Raw genomic sequence first — 13608 nt, forward strand, 5'->3', positions numbered from 1 at the left:
GCGATAGTGGGCAGCCCTGTCGTGTCCCATTGCTTATCGAGAAGGCGTCCGATAGGTGGCCATTCACTTTTACTCTTGCTGAGGGGGAGCTATATAAAGCTTTAATATGGGAGCACATGCGAGGCAGAAGTCCCACTCCTTTTAGGACCTCCTGCATGTAATCCCAGGCCACTCTATCGAACGCCTTCTCAGCATCCAGGGAGAGAAAGAAACCCTGAGTTTTAGAGGACATAAGCCAATGTTGCAAGCAGGGCGCTATTTTTAGCGCTGTAGCGCCCCAGTGTGAAAGGGGTCTAAAAAAAAAAGTCCTGCTAGCAGCATCTTTGGAGCAGTGTATACACCGCTCCTGCCCATTGAAATCAATGGGGCAGCGTAGCTATACCGCCAGCATAGCGCTGCAGTAGCAGCGCTTTGCGGTGCTTTTAACCCTTTCTCGGCCGCTAGTAGGGGGGTAAAACCACCCCACAAGCGGGCGAATACCGCCGCTAAAAATAGCGCCGTTTTACCGCCAGTGTTCTGCCGAGAAAGTTCCCCCCCAGCGGATAAAGACTCCCCTGTACTGCGCAGGCGCAGTACGAGCCGCCGAAAATAGCCAAAGCTGAACAGTTGTGCACAGCGCCTGTAACAGGGCCGCTCGCCACGCTTCGCTCGGTATAGTTTTATTCAAACTCTATATTCACTTGGATGGTGGGGCTTGAACCTGGACTCAGTGCGCAGGCGCCGTGTAGAGCTGACCATCAGCTGTTCAACTTCGGTGCTCAATCGTCGTTCATACTGTGCAAGCGCAGTACAGGGGGGTGTCCTTATCCGCCGGGGGGAACTTTCTCGGCAAAACACCGGCGCCCGCACCACCCCGGCGTAAAAGGGGCCTAACGCTCTACACACCGACAATACACAGCCTATTTCATCTCAAACACCGCGAGAGCACAGTGTCCAACTAGGAGTTGGGCTTCCGTAAGATGGCTCCGGAGCCCTTGTTTGCGGACACGCCAGGAGAATCAATTCGTACTAAGTTATAGACTCCAGCAACTACCTTTCCGGAAGCCTATATTCTAATTGGACACTGTATTCTCGCGTTGTGTTGACGTGCAGATCACGGATATAGTGTAGGGTCGTACATGAGATAGCAGCTTCGAAGATCCCTTGAGGTAACGAATGGCCCGGCGTCCGGTCACCGAAAACAATTGGGCTTCTAATCCTAGAGCCAATACTGCATGCTGAGCCACATAACGTTGTCATTTTAGATTAGTATGATATGTTGTATTTACTCCTCTTTCCTGTGTCTTTGTTTTAACACAGAATGTCCGATGAAATTCCTATTGTGAAAGAACAGCCACAGTCAGAGCCTCTGTCACCGAGCAGCCCAGCTATTCCTGGTCCGTCTTCTAGTTCTGCCCATACTTCCTCTGCTCGTCCTGAAGATGTGGCACCGCATAAACAACGTGGTGGCATTTTACACATCAACCGTAAGCAAATCCAGGCTGTGGAAGCATCTGATCAGGCTTCGGAATTGCAGGGATTGGGCTTGGCAGTGTACGATCAGGAAGTATTGGAGCGCGGAGTCCTCCAGCAAGTGGATGATGCCATTAATGAAGCTGCTCAGGCTGCACAGATTGCAGAAGCAGAAAAAAAAAAAGAAAATCTTTTGGATGAGTTACGGTAAGGCCTAAGCAGATTAAAGAAGGACACACGTATTTTTGAAATGTATGTATATAGCCAATGTGTTTCTTTTTTTCTTTTGGATAGTGTAAAAACTCCTTCCAGTTTATTTTTTCTTTGCTAAAAATTGAGTGATTAGCAGTGATAATTTTGCTTAAAAGAGTAGTGTTTTTTTTTTTTTTTTTCTCCCCCCCCATTTATACTTACCTAGGTGGATGCAGCATCAGTCCCCCACCACCTCTGCACTGAGAACCAAGCCACCAAACACCGCAGATGGCTCGATTCTCTCATCTCCCTGAGCAGAGAGCTTCTGACTGTCAATCAGCAGCTCTGCTCTCTGCTCCTCCACGCTCACTGGAGCGCTTAGCTGTGGTGGGGCGGGGAGCGGCCGTCTTAGGCTCTCATTGACTCGCACTCAGGTGGAGAATTTAGGAAGTTCTAACTCACTTGGGAAAAAAAAAACTATTATCCCAAAAATCAGTCATTAAAGTCTAGAGAGGGATTAGAACACCTGTCAGATTTGTATTGCTGTCTGTGCCCCCATTATGGAAATTCACCCTATTTGTCCTGTTGGTTCATGCAGATTTTCTCTCACTTTCTGTCTCTGTGTTGTCTCTAGAAATGGAGGTTATTTTGTTACTAAGACTGGATGGCATTGATGGCAATGAAAACAATTTCAGAAGTTTAACGGGGTTGAGACCCTCACAAATCCACTGATGCGGGGGGCAGGGCCGAGTCCTGCTGTCTGTGTCAATAGACGCAGCAGCAGGACACTGGAGTGCGCCTGCACAAGTGCCCCGAGGGAGAGTGGCTCTCCAACAGGGCACTCAAGAGGAGGAGCCAGGAGCGTCGCTGAGGAGGATCGGGACCACTCTGTGCAAAACCAACTGCACAAAGGAGGTAAGTATGACATGTTTGTTGTGTGTGTGGAACCTTTAGTTATCCTTTAACTCTCCATCACCATACTAAGTGTATTTTTTGCCCTGATAGAAAGTTTGTAGAAATTTCTTCAATAGTGACAGAGGCAGCAAAAAGAACCTGATGAATTCTGATCTTTCTCTGCTCTGTCGAAAACAAAGTGACAGGTTTTTTTTTATGCTGGAGTTACATTTTAGGTCCCTTTCAAATCGGCGATATGCTTTTGGTCAAGTAAAAAAAAAAAAAAAAAGTATTCAGTTTACATCAGTTTTCAATACAGCTTACACCAGTTTTTCATAGTTTTTTACATCCGCCCACTGGTGTCCTTTTTTTAAAACCTTTTTTTTTTTAAAACCTTTAGGCCCCTTTCACACAGGGCAGACTCCAAGACTCCATGTTGATCAGCAGGGAATCTGTCTGCTGATTCCCTGTTGTTTAGCGCATAGTGGCCGAATGACAGGTCCGTGACTGCTCAGTTTCTGTAGAGCATACATGGACAGAGCCCACTTTGCTTTATTGGTGGCCGAGTGTAAACAAACTCCGCTGTCCGTTTACACCCAACTGCCCTCCAATCCGATCTGCCTAGATGGGGGGAGAACAGATCCCCTTCCGTGTTGTGTTTTTTTTTTTTTTTTTTTCTTTTTATAGTGCATCAGATCAGACGGGAGGTAGGTGGGTGTAAAAGTCCAGTCCTCAGGGGTGAATGGACCATCCGATCAGGTCCGCCTGGAAAAACTGATCAGAACGAACCTATAAAACAGGCCTTATTTATCCCTACCTACAGAATGTAAACAGGAGCTGATGCTAAAATAAAAACACAGCATACAGCCCCCCCCCCCCCCCTTCAATTCATACCAAGCTCTTTGGGTCTGGTATGGATTTTGGAGGGAGACCTCACTCCAAAAATCTAAAAAAGAACAATGATATTAGGTCCCTGCCAAAATCCATACCAGACCCTTTTCCAAGCTTGCAGCCCCAAATGTGCAATACAACTCAACTTGGGGGGGTTCTTTGTGTTTGTGCTTTTTTTTTTTTTTTTTACGGATTGGATCACAGGTAGTCCGTTTACACCTGCCGGTCCATAGGAGTGAATAGACCGTCTGATCAGGTCCACCTGAAAAAGTGACAGGCATACCTGATCTGAACAGCTGTGTGAAAGGAGCCTTAGGCCCCTTTCACACGATCGGACCGTTCAGGTCCGCCTATCAGTTTTGACGGTGGACCTGAACGGGCGCTCCATGTTAGCCTATGGAGAGACATGTCCGCTGACATCTGATCCCGTCCGATCCGCTAAAAGCAGACGGATGGCCCTACGTCCAGATCCATCGCTATCGGATCAGGTGAGATCTGACGAAAACGACATGCTGTCCATTTTCATCCTATCCCTCCATAGGCAGCAGCGGCGCCTGACAAGCCCCCTCCCCACTCAGCGAGCAGAGAGGGACCTGTCATCCGCCAGCTCAGCGGAGATCAACGGACTGATCTCCCGCTGAGCCGGCAGACTTAGGCGGGCTCCGTGGAAACAGAGTCCGCCTCGTGTGAATGAGGCCTTACTCATCCTTCATTACTCGTCCCTGCTGTTAGTGTCAGAATGTAAACAAGAGAGATGACATTAAAACATTTAACAAAAAACAGCATTCAGGTGCAGAAAAAAATGCATTCTATGTATTGAGGTAAAACACCTTCTGTTGCACAGGATTCCCCCCCCCCCATATACGTACCTAAATCCGATCTTAATCCAGCACTTTGCATGAGAGCAATGGCTCTCTGGGCTCTGGACCTCCTCACTTGGCAGATTAATAGCAGTGGGAGCCATTGGCTCACACTCCTGACAGTCAAATCCTATGAGGAGGGAGCAGGGGGTAGGGCCCGAGTGAGTGGCCCTATAGCCCTTTCTATAGGTGCCCTCTCTATGGGGGACTCGCCGGGGGGGGGGCAGGAGCTCCGACCAGGGGGCCCCAGAAGAGGAGGGTCAGGACTGCTCTGTACAAAAGCAGAGTATGACATGTTTATTATTTTAATAAAAATAATAAAAAAAGGAAGCTTTAGCCGCTTCAGCCCCGGAAGATTTGGCTGCTGAATGACCGGGCCATTTTTTGCGATTCGGCACTGCGTCGCTTTAATTGACAATTGCGCGGTCGTGCGACGTTGTACCCAAACAAAATTGACATCCTTTTTTTCCCCACAAATAGAGCTTTCTTATGGTGGTATTTGGTCATCTCTGCATTTTTTTTTTTTTTTTTTTTTTGCGCTATGAACAAAAAAAGCGACAATTTTGAAAAAAAACACAATATTTTATACTTTTTGCTATAATAAATATCCCCATTTTTTTTTTTTTTTTTTAAAAACAATTTTTTCTCAGTTTAGGCCGATTATGTATTCTACATATTTTTGGTAATAAAAATCGCAATAAGCATATATTGATTGGTTTGCGCAAAAGTTATAGCGTCTACAAAATAGGGGATAGATTTATTGCATTTTTTTTTTTTTTATTATTTTTTTTACTAGTAATGGCGGCGATCTGCGATTTTTATCGTGACTGACATTATGGCGGACACATCGGACAATTTTTACACATTTTTGGGACCATTGGCATTTATACAGCGATCAGTGCTTTAAAAATTAATTGATTACTGTAAAAAATGTCACTGGCAGTGAAGGGGTTAACATTAGGGGCGATCAAGGGGTTAATTGTGTTCCCAAGTGTGTGTATTAACTGAAGGGGGGGTGGGACTGACTAGGGGAGATGAACGATCGCTGTTCATACTTTGTATGAATAGACGATCTGTCTCTTCTCCCCTCAGAGAACCGGGATCACACAGAGATCCCGGTTCTCGCCGTGTTATGAGCGATCGCGGGAGCCCGGCAGGCATCGAGACTGTCGGGCACTCGCATTGGCTCCGGGGCGAACAGTGGGCGCGCGGGCCCCTAGTGGCCACCAGAAGGAGCAGCATAACATAACGGCTATTCGCCTGCCCGTGCCATTCTGCCGCAGTACAACTGTGGCGGCTGGTCAGCAAGCGGTAATATCACTTTTAATCCGTAGGTATTCTGAGAGAGAAGTCGTGTGGGATACAGGACATAGGAAGATTATGTATTTAGAGGTTTCCACAACAAAAAACAATATTGCTCAGCTCACAACGGGTGGATAATATTGTCAAATGGGTCCCTTGATGGCAATGACAAGTTTATTTAATAGCAATGATAAAGACAATGAAAGTCTTGAAAAAGTTAGCCTTAAAACTGGTAATGGGATACGTTTTAAAGTAATTATAAAAAAAACGTTTGCTATTACAAGGTTTCCATCATTCTTATTGCTCCTCGATGACCAAGAAGGAGTTGGTTCTTGGGACTCATGTTTCTGTCAGTCTTTTTTCATGGTCTCTGACATTTTGGCCAGAGCTTCTGCTCCACCCAGAGCCTCACCTTTCCTTTTGATAGCCTGCAGGCTGAAAGAAGGATTTTCAGGGACAAGGGATGTTTAGAGAAAGACATTGAAACTATCTTGAGTAACTAAGTTCTGTATTAGAAAGGCTTATGAGAAGGTTTGGAAAACTTTCTTTTCATGGAAATTAAAGTCAGGGAAACTAGAATCTATTCCCACAGTTCTCAATTTTCTCTAAGCAGTGGAAGCCTTGTCAGTTTTGTTGGAGGTTAGCTTGGCTGAAGATTTTTGGTAGCGAGACAGAGATTTAGCTGTGGCTCCCTGGGTTTGCCATGCTTTTAAATGCTCTGACCTAAATTCCTTTTTGAATTCCTTACTGAATTCAAATTGCACAGAAATACTTTGCGATTGACATGCAGTTCTGTGCAGTCCGATATTGCCCCATTAGTTTTGAATGGGCTAAAATACTGGATTCCATGGTACTTTTGTACCATCCGGTGCGTGCAAACGCATTGCGTTTACGACCTACATTTGGGGTGCCGTTAACTTTGCACTTATACATGCTGCAGATCGCAAGGGCAGTGGTTTATACTCTGAACCGGCCCTTAAGGTTACTTTCTACTGCCCAGAACTTCGGCTAGAAAGGTAGGAGACTTACAGGTTCTTTCCTGTAAAGATCCCTATTTATCCATATTGGAAAATAGAGATTATTAAACCAAATCCCATGCATCCTTCCAAAGTATCTTCAGATTTTCATAGCTCACAAATGGGGTCGGAGCGGGTCAGATCGGCTTCCAAAAGGTGTGTATACAAATTTTTTCCTTACAGGGATAGAGAGGTTAGTGTTAGATCCCTGGTGTCGATGGTATAGATGCAGGGATTTTAGATTTTGCATGGACTTCCACTTTAAAAGGGCTGCCCTACACAGAAGAAACATGCCAAAGTAGCCCATATACCTTACCCGAGCCCTCATTCGACCACATTTATGAGCCAAACAGCTTTTTGCAGCACGACAAAATGCGGGACTACTACCTGCGTTTGGGGTGCTATTATTCCTTAATGGCACCCCAAGCGCAATTCACGTTTTGCCCTGTTTTTTACATTTACGGAAAAGCAAGCATTTCTGCCCGCATTCCCGGAATGCTTAAAGCGGGATTCCGGCCAGCTAAAAATTTTTTTTAAAGTCAGCAGCTACAAACACTGTAGCTGCTGACTTTAAATAAGTAGACTTACCTGTCCTGGGTGCCCGCGATGTCGGCCGCCCGAGGCCGACCTGTCCCTCGGCTCTCGGGTCCCGGCACCGCCATCCTAGGTAAGGGAAACAGACAGTGGAGCCTTGCGGCTTCACTGCCAGCTTCCTACTGCGCACGCGCGAGCAGCGCGGCGATCTGTGAATGGCCCCGTGGTTTTCTGGGAACACACACAGTTCCCAGAAGGCAACTGGGCTGCTCAGCTAGGAGCAGAAGACGCCGCGGAATAGGAACAGGCGGATTAGGAATACTGCCTAGCAGCAAGGGTTCAGGTAAGTTTAAAATGTGTTTTTTTTTTTTTTTTTTTTTTAGGATTTTTGGTGAAATTTTTTTTTTCAGAGTGGCCCTCCACTTTAAGTGTGAATGTGGCCTAAGCTGACACAGCAGTCTGCAGGGAGACAGCCTGGCCCCTCCTGTACACAACAGATGACTCATAGCCTCAGCTATGTATGTTTTTCTATGTCGGCGTGTAGAGGGGGATGTGTCCCTTCACTCCACCTATATTTCAGGGAACTCTAGCTCTGCAGTGTGTGATGTCAGACCTGCCTGTTAGAGCTTAGAAAATTCCTTTGATCTGTGTTTTAGAAGGCTCTACAGAAGACTGCAGGTAGACCAGGTACAACTTATGTAGGATCTATGTGTATCACCTGAGGCTAGTCACTTCACTGAATATATGTAAGGGTTTACAACCACTTTAAGGATCCACCTGTGCGTTTTCACCCGATCTTATCCTATCCGATCCTCCAGACAGATGGACAATAGGGTCTTCATCCGTATGGATTTAGAGGACAGGATTGGGTCGTATAGCGGCGGAAGTCAGTGGACATGTCACCGCTGACATCCGCCGCTCCATAGGGGTGAATAGAGGGTCCAATCGGGTCCGCCTGAAAAACTGACAGGCAGACCTGGTCGGACTGCCCGCGTGAAAGGGCCCCAAGGCTTACAAGGGTTCAGTAGCCAGGTGGATTTGAACACATTCCACAAGTTCAGTGGCAGTGCCATGGGCAGACAGAGCAGTTGGCTCTTTGGATGAATTTTCCAAAGCGTCAGTTTGGTCTACCGACCAAGCCTTTGTTAAGCACTACCATGTGGTGCTCCTTTCCAGCCAGTTGTCCCTCCCTAAGATATGATTATTCCTTGATTACCCTCTGATGTAGCTGTCCTGGAAGACAGGTTGAGAAAACCATGGTCAGTCTTTCTGGTGTCAGTGTTTCCAGTAGTCTTCCAGGACAGTGTTCCCACCTGAGGTTTTTCCTTATGTTTCCTTATGCAGTGGCTTTTTTTGGGGGTGGGGTTATTGATATGAGGTTTTCAGGTCATGTATGTTGTTGGTGGTACTTTTTGGAAAACTGTGGGTGGGAGGGCCTTTTAATTGCTTTTGGCGCTGTTTTTTCTGTAGAGGGTGGAGGTAACTATCCTAGTACACTCCTGGAAACACTGTGACTGGTAAAACTAACCATATTTTTTTTTTCTATGCAAGGCACTTTCTGACATGCTGCCAGCTCTCCATTGTAAACAACCAGCACCCACAATACAGGCAAAAATAATCCATGGCGCTGCAAAAACGCGTCATACCTTTTACCGCTGCATCAACACTGTTCACGATTGTTCCATAGTTTTCCCTTCCTCAGCTGACACACTGACATCCTTCCTCACACTGACATCACCTCTTTAAGACACTCTAAACAGTTCCTTTTCTTATCGTACATCATGGGACACAGAGCCATAGTAGTTACTATGTTTTTATAGGCCACCTTCAGGTGATAGACACTGGCACGCCCTAAATTAAAAAGTGCACTTCTTATATAACCCCTCCCACTGGTGGGAGTACCTCAGTTTTTTTGCCAGTGTCTAAGGTGTTGGTCACGAGTAAAGATGTGCTGTGCTGAGCTCCACTGGAGCAATCCATGGGGCCGGATCCATTCAAAGTGTCTTTTTGGCCGAATTGAATGGTACCCGGACCTCGTATCTGAAGAAACAAGGTCTTGCCTGTAATGCTTCTCTTTTTAGAGAGCCGGACCCCGGGATCCAGTACTTTTTGGTATTAAGGCCATAAAGTTTTACTGGCGGTGGTGCTATTACAGGTCCAGGATTGTGGGTTTCCTCGAGGATCTCCAGCTCCTGAAGGTTTAACAGAACCCACCGTGAAGGGTGAAGATTGGGTCTGTTGGTTTACCACAGTAAAGCCTGTGGCGGGAAAGGTAAGTGGAGTTTTTCTAAAACATTTTCAAAAATTTTCTTATGAATGTCTCCTTTAATTAGTAAATGTTGTCATGCCTATGTGTCACCACTGGGGGCTGTATAGAGCACTTATGTCTCATGCTTCTCAGAGAACCCACAATGTGTCCAGGAAACAGCAGTTTTCTCTTCCTCCGGCTGGCAGTAGACCTCTGGTAAGTCTGGGGGGGGTTTGCCTCCCCACCAGATGACCCCCTGTGCTGTTTTTCCTTCAGGGAAGGAGCGCTTCGGGGAAAAAAAAAAAAACGCGAACGGCACGCCGCTCGGCGGCTTCCAGGCCCCCTCCGCCATTTCTCTCTGTTGATCCCATGGGATCAGAGCCTGCGCGGGAAAAGCTTTCTTTTGAAAGGAGAGAGGAAGGGCTGTAGCGTCGGGAGGGGGGGGCTTAGCGCGGCATTGTTGTCCTTCAATGCCCAGCGCTGGGAATGTGTGTTTTAAGGGCACCATTGTTGCTGGCAAGCTGCGGAGGGACACGAGCAAAGGTATATATGAGGTTTGGTGACACAGGCATTCCTTTGACACATTTGCTACTGCATCAGGCTGAGCATTAATAGCAGTAGCAGAGCTGGAATATTGCTCAAGCAATGCATGCATTCCTTCTGGTAGTGCCACTGCTTTGTGTATCAGGCTATGGTCAGAAGGGAGGTTAAAATCACCTCAAAAAAGGGGCTCTAGAAAGACTATAGTCACTAGGGAGCCTGGACACATCTTAGAAAAGATGGCATCCTTCCTGAGAGTAATATGGCTGGTCAGAATGAGCCATCAGGAGGGGCAGGTATTGCAGCTGCTTTTAGCATTGCGGCCCCTGTATATATGACTAAGGAGTTTTTTTTTTCTGCAACCATTCTAAGTTTGGAGCAAAAAATGGATGTTTTAATCGCATCCCAGAATGGGACTAAGCATAAACAGGTCCCCGTCCATTGCTTAGGACCCTCATGCTGAGGATCAATTGGCTAGAGATGACAAATTTCTCTCAAGGGACCAGGAAGAGGCTGATGTACGAAGAACCTATTATGAAAGGATCAGGTTTGCAGGAAAGGTGGTTGGTACAGTCTCTGACTGTATTGGTCCGCTCCATATTTTTATTGCCAATAAGCGCAGTCAATCGATGAGGCCACCCCTGGTTTAAGTTCACTAAAGCCTCCTCAATCTGTTCATGCTTTTCTTATCCATTCATGGCTAAATAAAGCTTATGTATTCTGAGTGGGAGCACCCAGATAAACCAGTTTTTTTCCTCCAAAAAAAGTTTTCAATACTTTTTCCTATGGAGGAAGAATTCTATAAGAAATGGTGATTTCCAGCAGTTATTGCTGCTATATCCTCTGTACCTGACTTGTCCAGTAGACAATGCTCATATGCTAAAGGATCCAACAGATAAGAAGTTGGAATTCCTTTTTAAAAGCTATATTTCGCTCGAAGGTTCAGCCTGCGCTGGCAGCGATCAGAGTATCTCAGTCCTTAAAGGACCAGTTATGGAGGTACTCAAGATTATTCCTGATCAGCAGGCCCAAGATTTGGCCGGGATATCAGAAGCGTTGTGTTTTACAGTAGACGCTATGAAAGATTCTATTCTCCAGGCCTCACGGCTCATGCTAGGGCTGGTACATGTGCGTAGAATCCTGTGGTTGAAAAATTGGTCAGCCAAAGCGCCATGCAAAAGCTCTTGGCCAGTTTCCCATTTCATGGTGAATGGTTATTTGGAGACAATCTGGATAGGTATATCCGAAGAATTTCTAGTGGGAAAAATTTCCCTTTTACCGGTTAAAAAGAAGTTTAATACGTGCTTCTTCTCCGGTGCCAGGGGCAATAGCCTCCAGGCAGTCATGACGGCCTCCACCATCAGGTTCATGAGGTAAACCTCAGGGTCAGTCCCAGGGCCAAAAGAGGACCTGGGGGAGGAAATCCACAAAACAAAATACTTAAGCCTCTTTACGAAGGGGTACCTCCACTCGCTCAAGTGTGGGGGGAAGGCTTCTACAGTTTTCAAGGATCTGGCAGGAACAATGTCAAGACAGATGGGTGGCTTCCTCGATTTCTCTAGATTACAAACTAGAGTTCCGAGGGTTCACGTCTCCTCGTTCTCTCAGATCAAACGTTCCCAGAGATCCAGTGAAAAAAGAAGTCTCTCTTTCTAGCTTTGGATCATTTCCGGTCTCAAAGAGTGATATCGGTGGTTTCCTTGGAAGAGCAAGAATTAGGGTTTTTATTTTTACCTTTTCACGGTTCCAAAGCCAAACTGGGATGTTAGACCCATTTTAGATCTCAAAGGTCTGAACCGTTTTTTGAATATCCGTTCTTTTCGCATGGAGTCAATCTGATCAGTAGTCTCCATCCTACAAGGGGGAGAACTCCTGGCATCAATCGTCATCAAGGATGCTTTTCTCCATGTGCCGATTTTCCCTGCTCACCAGAAATTTCTACGCTTCAAGGTAGAAAATCTTCATTCCAGTTTGTAGCTCTGCCTTCGGTCTAGCTACTGCACCTCGAGTGTTTACAAAGGTCCTGGCTCCTCCTTTAGCCGGGTTAGGGGCTCAAGGTATAAAGATACTAGCTTACTTACACGATCTACTCTTGATAGATCAATCGGTAGCCCGCTTAAAACCAAAGTTTGGTCACCACAGTCAGCTACCTGGAATACCTAGGTTGGATTCTCAACCTAGAAAAATCCTCCTTAAAACCATCAAGGAGATTGTAGTACTTGGGGCTGATCATAGATACAGCTCAAAAGAAAGTGTTTTTTCCCCCAGGAAAGGATCAGTTCCATAAGGGAACTGATTCAGTTGATCAAAACAAAGAAGAATCCTTCTATTCGACTGTGCATGAAATTGTTGGGAAAGATGGTGGCTTCTTTCAAGGCCGTTGCTTATGCGCAGTTTCATTTAAGTCTGCTGCAAAACCGTATCCTGTCAACTTGGACAAGAAGGTCCAGGCTCTGGAATTCCCAAACCGTTGATCCCCCAAGAATCCTTTCTACCAGTTACCTGGAAAGTGGTAACTACAGATGCCAGCCTTCTGGGCTGGGGAGCAGTCCCGGAAGAAGCGTCTGTCCAAGGGAAATGGTCCAAATCAGAGATGACCTTGCCCATCAATTTTCTAGAGATTCAGGCAGTACGCCTGGCCCTGGAGGCCTGGACGCTCAGACTACGGAATTGTCTTGTCAGGATCCAATCTGACATTGCCACAGCTGTGGCCCATATCAGTCACCAAGGGGGCACGAGAAGTCATGCAGGCCAGAGACAGGTGAATCCATATTCTGTCTCAGGCAAGGAAAGTTGTTTTCCCATCAGCAATTTTCATTCCAGGAAGAGAATTGGCAGGCGGACTACTTGAGTCCCCAACAATTGTTCCTGGGAGAATGGTCCCTTCACTTCAACATCTTTCTGTCAATATGCCAAAAATGGGGAGTTCTGGACGTGGATCTGTTTGCGTCCAGGTTCAACAACAAGATGGACAACTTTGTGTCAAGGACAAGGGATCCGATGGCATACGGAACAGATACCTTGGTTTTTTCCGGGGGATCACTGATCTATGCATTCCCTCCTGTTCTGCTGCTTCCGCGCCTTCTCGCAGGATCAAGCAAGAAGGGAAGGAGGTGATTCTTGTGGCCCAGGAGATCTTGGTTTGCCGAGATCGTAAAAATGGCGGTAGGGGACCCTACCACTATGGCCAGACCTTCTTTCGCAAAGGTCCGGTATTCCATCCTACCTTACAAACGCTAAATATAGCGGTTTGGCTATTGAAACCCACATTCTAAAAGATTGTGGGCTGTTAGCTTCAGTAGTTTCTACTTGGTTAATGTTAGGAAACCGGCCTCCAGAGTCATTTACTATAGAGTCTTTAAGGCATATGTCTCCTGGTGTAAATCCAGGGGTTGGCACCCCAGGAAATATGTCATAGGTAGGATCCTTGAAATTCTACAGATGGGATTAGAAATGAAGCTAGCCTTGAGTACTATCAAAGGCCAGGTGTCGGCCTTATCTGTGTTTTTTCAACGATCACTTGCTTCACACATTCTGGTTCGTAGCTTTTTTCAGGGGGTAACGTGGATTAATCCTCCAGTTAGGTCACCCCTGAACCCTTGGGACTTGAATTTAGTCCTGTCGGCGTTACAGAAACAGCCTTTTGAGCCGAAGCGAGATATTCCCTTGGTCCTGTTGA

At 46.3% G+C, this 13608-nt stretch overlaps 1 protein-coding gene across 1 annotated transcript in view; it reads left to right on the plus strand.

Annotated features, from left to right (window-relative positions):
- Positions 1–1012: 1012 nt before the first annotated feature.
- The window catches only part of ERCC6 (ERCC excision repair 6, chromatin remodeling factor), a gene marked incomplete in the record, with an annotated part of 251201 nt that continues 238605 nt past the window's right edge, over positions 1013–13608 (plus strand). Inside the window, 2 exon segments of the mRNA XM_073596959.1 lie at positions 1013–1148; positions 1300–1659. Coding sequence (XP_073453060.1) covers positions 1301–1659 — 359 coding nt within the window.

The sequence above is a fragment of the Aquarana catesbeiana genome, linkage group LG08 (genome assembly GCF_042186555.1).
Source record: "Aquarana catesbeiana isolate 2022-GZ linkage group LG08, ASM4218655v1, whole genome shotgun sequence".
Lineage (NCBI taxonomy): Eukaryota > Metazoa > Chordata > Amphibia > Anura > Ranidae > Aquarana > Aquarana catesbeiana.